Source organism: Trichinella spiralis, assembly GCF_000181795.1.
Source record: "Trichinella spiralis strain ISS 195 chromosome Unknown Scfld5840, whole genome shotgun sequence".
Taxonomy (NCBI): domain Eukaryota; kingdom Metazoa; phylum Nematoda; class Enoplea; order Trichinellida; family Trichinellidae; genus Trichinella; species Trichinella spiralis.
The window spans coordinates 1-1,869 of record NW_003532779.1 but is presented as its reverse complement, the minus strand read 5'-3'; the positions used below and the strand labels follow the sequence as shown (position 1 = coordinate 1,869).

The 1,869-nt window shown below is 38.1% G+C and overlaps 2 protein-coding genes across 2 annotated transcripts; one reads left to right on the top strand and one right to left on the bottom strand.

Annotated features, from left to right (window-relative positions):
- Nucleotides 1-260: 260 nt before the first annotated feature.
- Nucleotides 261-819, top strand: Tsp_14627 (conserved hypothetical protein). Its single transcript, XM_003366535.1, has 3 exons — nucleotides 261-305; nucleotides 394-461; nucleotides 624-819. Exons 1-3 carry the CDS (start codon nucleotides 261-263, stop codon nucleotides 817-819), a joined length of 309 nt encoding a protein of 102 aa, XP_003366583.1.
- A 77-nt stretch (nucleotides 820-896) lies between these two features.
- Nucleotides 897-1,246, bottom strand: Tsp_14626 (conserved hypothetical protein; the record flags this gene model as incomplete). Its single annotated transcript, XM_003366534.1, has 2 exons — nucleotides 897-1,030; nucleotides 1,087-1,246. Coding segments are annotated over 2 exons (294 nt in total), but the record flags the coding sequence as incomplete, so codon positions are not given.
- Nucleotides 1,247-1,869: the final 623 nt, after the last annotated feature.

Sequence of the window (1,869 nt, the reverse complement as noted above, 5' to 3'; positions counted from 1 at the left end):
TTGGTAAGTCGCCTGAGATCATCGTCGGCCAGCACCACCACCGACGCCGATGCCACCGACTTGCTCAGAGATATCGACGCCACTGTTCGTGATTTGATATCCTTAATACAACGATAAGTTGGTGTTCTTCTCTTCTCTTTTATTTCTCCCCACCCTATAAAGTTTCACTCCAGTTTTTATCCGTTCGTGGGAAAGATGCGAATCAAGATTTATTATTCACACGATTCACTGCTTCGTTCGTTGCATCCAATTTATAAAAAATGCTTCTTTATCCATATATCTCTGTTACTTACTGTGAGGGCATTGTTATTATTGTTGTTTTTCATTTCCTGTTATCTCATTATTATTATTATTAGCAATCATTATTACTGTTTCGATTTGTTGCTGCTATAGCTTGAATTAGCATCAGCAACAACAACAACAACGTTTGTCATCTGCATATTCTTGGACTTCTCGTTCACGTTTTTTCAACATCTGCACAATTTTGATTGATTCGTCATTTTCTTCTTCTTCTTCTTATATTATTATTATTATTATCAATATTGTTTGTTTGTTGTTGGGAACAAAACAACAACGCTTTGTTTTTTGATGAATTTTGTTTCTTTTTATTTACTGAGTTGCAGTTCAGCTGGAGCAAATAAACTAGTCAGCAAACGGTTTCGTCACTTTCTCGGAAAGCAGACAGAACATCCAAGATGCAAGCTAAATCAAGTACAAGACGTATCAAATTCGGGCTTTGGACAATTTCAGCGTCTTCCAATGGCGGGGAGCTTCGAGGAAGATAATCATGATTGCCCTGGCAAAAAAGATACGTACTGATCATTCATTGCATTTGGTGAAAAATAATAAGAGCTAACAACAACACAACCACAACAGCAACAACAATAGTGATCCAATCACGACGTATATATATGTTTTTTGAAACTAACTCTAAAGTTGCGATGCATACGCAACGTGCATTGGCAAAACAGAAATCGCAACAGTAACGTTCTGAGAAAAGCATCCGAATAGAACGCTTTGTAAGATGAATCTGTAATAATGAATTTATTAAAATGATAATAATAATAACAGTAAAAAATAGCATACCGACTAATTTGGAACGGACAAGCAATCGACTAGCCTCGGCGTAGAATTTATCGACATGAGCTTGACATTTATCCCACCACGCAACTGGTATGCGAACAATATTGCAAACGAAGCAATAAGCCGTCAGTGGACAATGTAAAAACATGGCAAAAATGCTCCCACGTTGTGGCTGCTCTGTACAATAGCCAAAATTTTATTTACATTCAACAAATTATATTTTAATGGATGGTTTATCCTTTATTAACCTTGGCAGAAAAGTGGGCATGTCCACTGGGTGAACACCTTAAATAACCATGGGGTGGGCCAAACAAATTTTTCCCCTTTTATAAATTTGATTTTTGGAAAAACCATTTTTTTTTTTGATATTGGAAACTTACCCCAAAAAGTGGCACGGGATTAAATTCGGAAATCCATATTTTTGGGTTTTTAAGGGAAAAAGGGGGCAAATCCCCCCCGATACCAACTGGAAATAAATAAATATATTGCCCATAATTTAGAAATTACAAAAAGGGGGTGGGTTCCCCTTTCCATTGCGCCCCTTGCAGAATTGGGAGGGGGGGGCCAAAAAAAAAAAAAAATAAACACAACCCCCCCCCGTGTTTTGTAAACCCCCCCCCCAATTTTTAAATAATCACCCCCCCCCGGGCCTAAAAAAAACCTAAAAAAGGGGATATATTGAAATTAAATTTTTTTGTGGGGGTCCACCCTGGCTTTGGAAAAAACCCCTTCCCCGCCTTTTTATTTGGGGCATGGGTGGCCCCTCCCCCCCCAAAAAAAAAAAAA

Bases quoted from the DNA above. Each gene is read 5' to 3' on its own strand.
- Tsp_14627 (XM_003366535.1), top strand. From the start codon at position 261: ATGCTTCTTTATCCATATATCTCTGTTACTTACTGTGAGGGCATT. The intron at 306-393 runs GTTATTATTGTT...TTGCTGCTATAG, and splicing joins TTACTTACTGTGAGGGCATT to CTTGAATTAGCATCAGCAAC. The intron at 462-623 runs GTTTTTTCAACA...ACTGAGTTGCAG, and splicing joins TTCTTGGACTTCTCGTTCAC to TTCAGCTGGAGCAAATAAAC.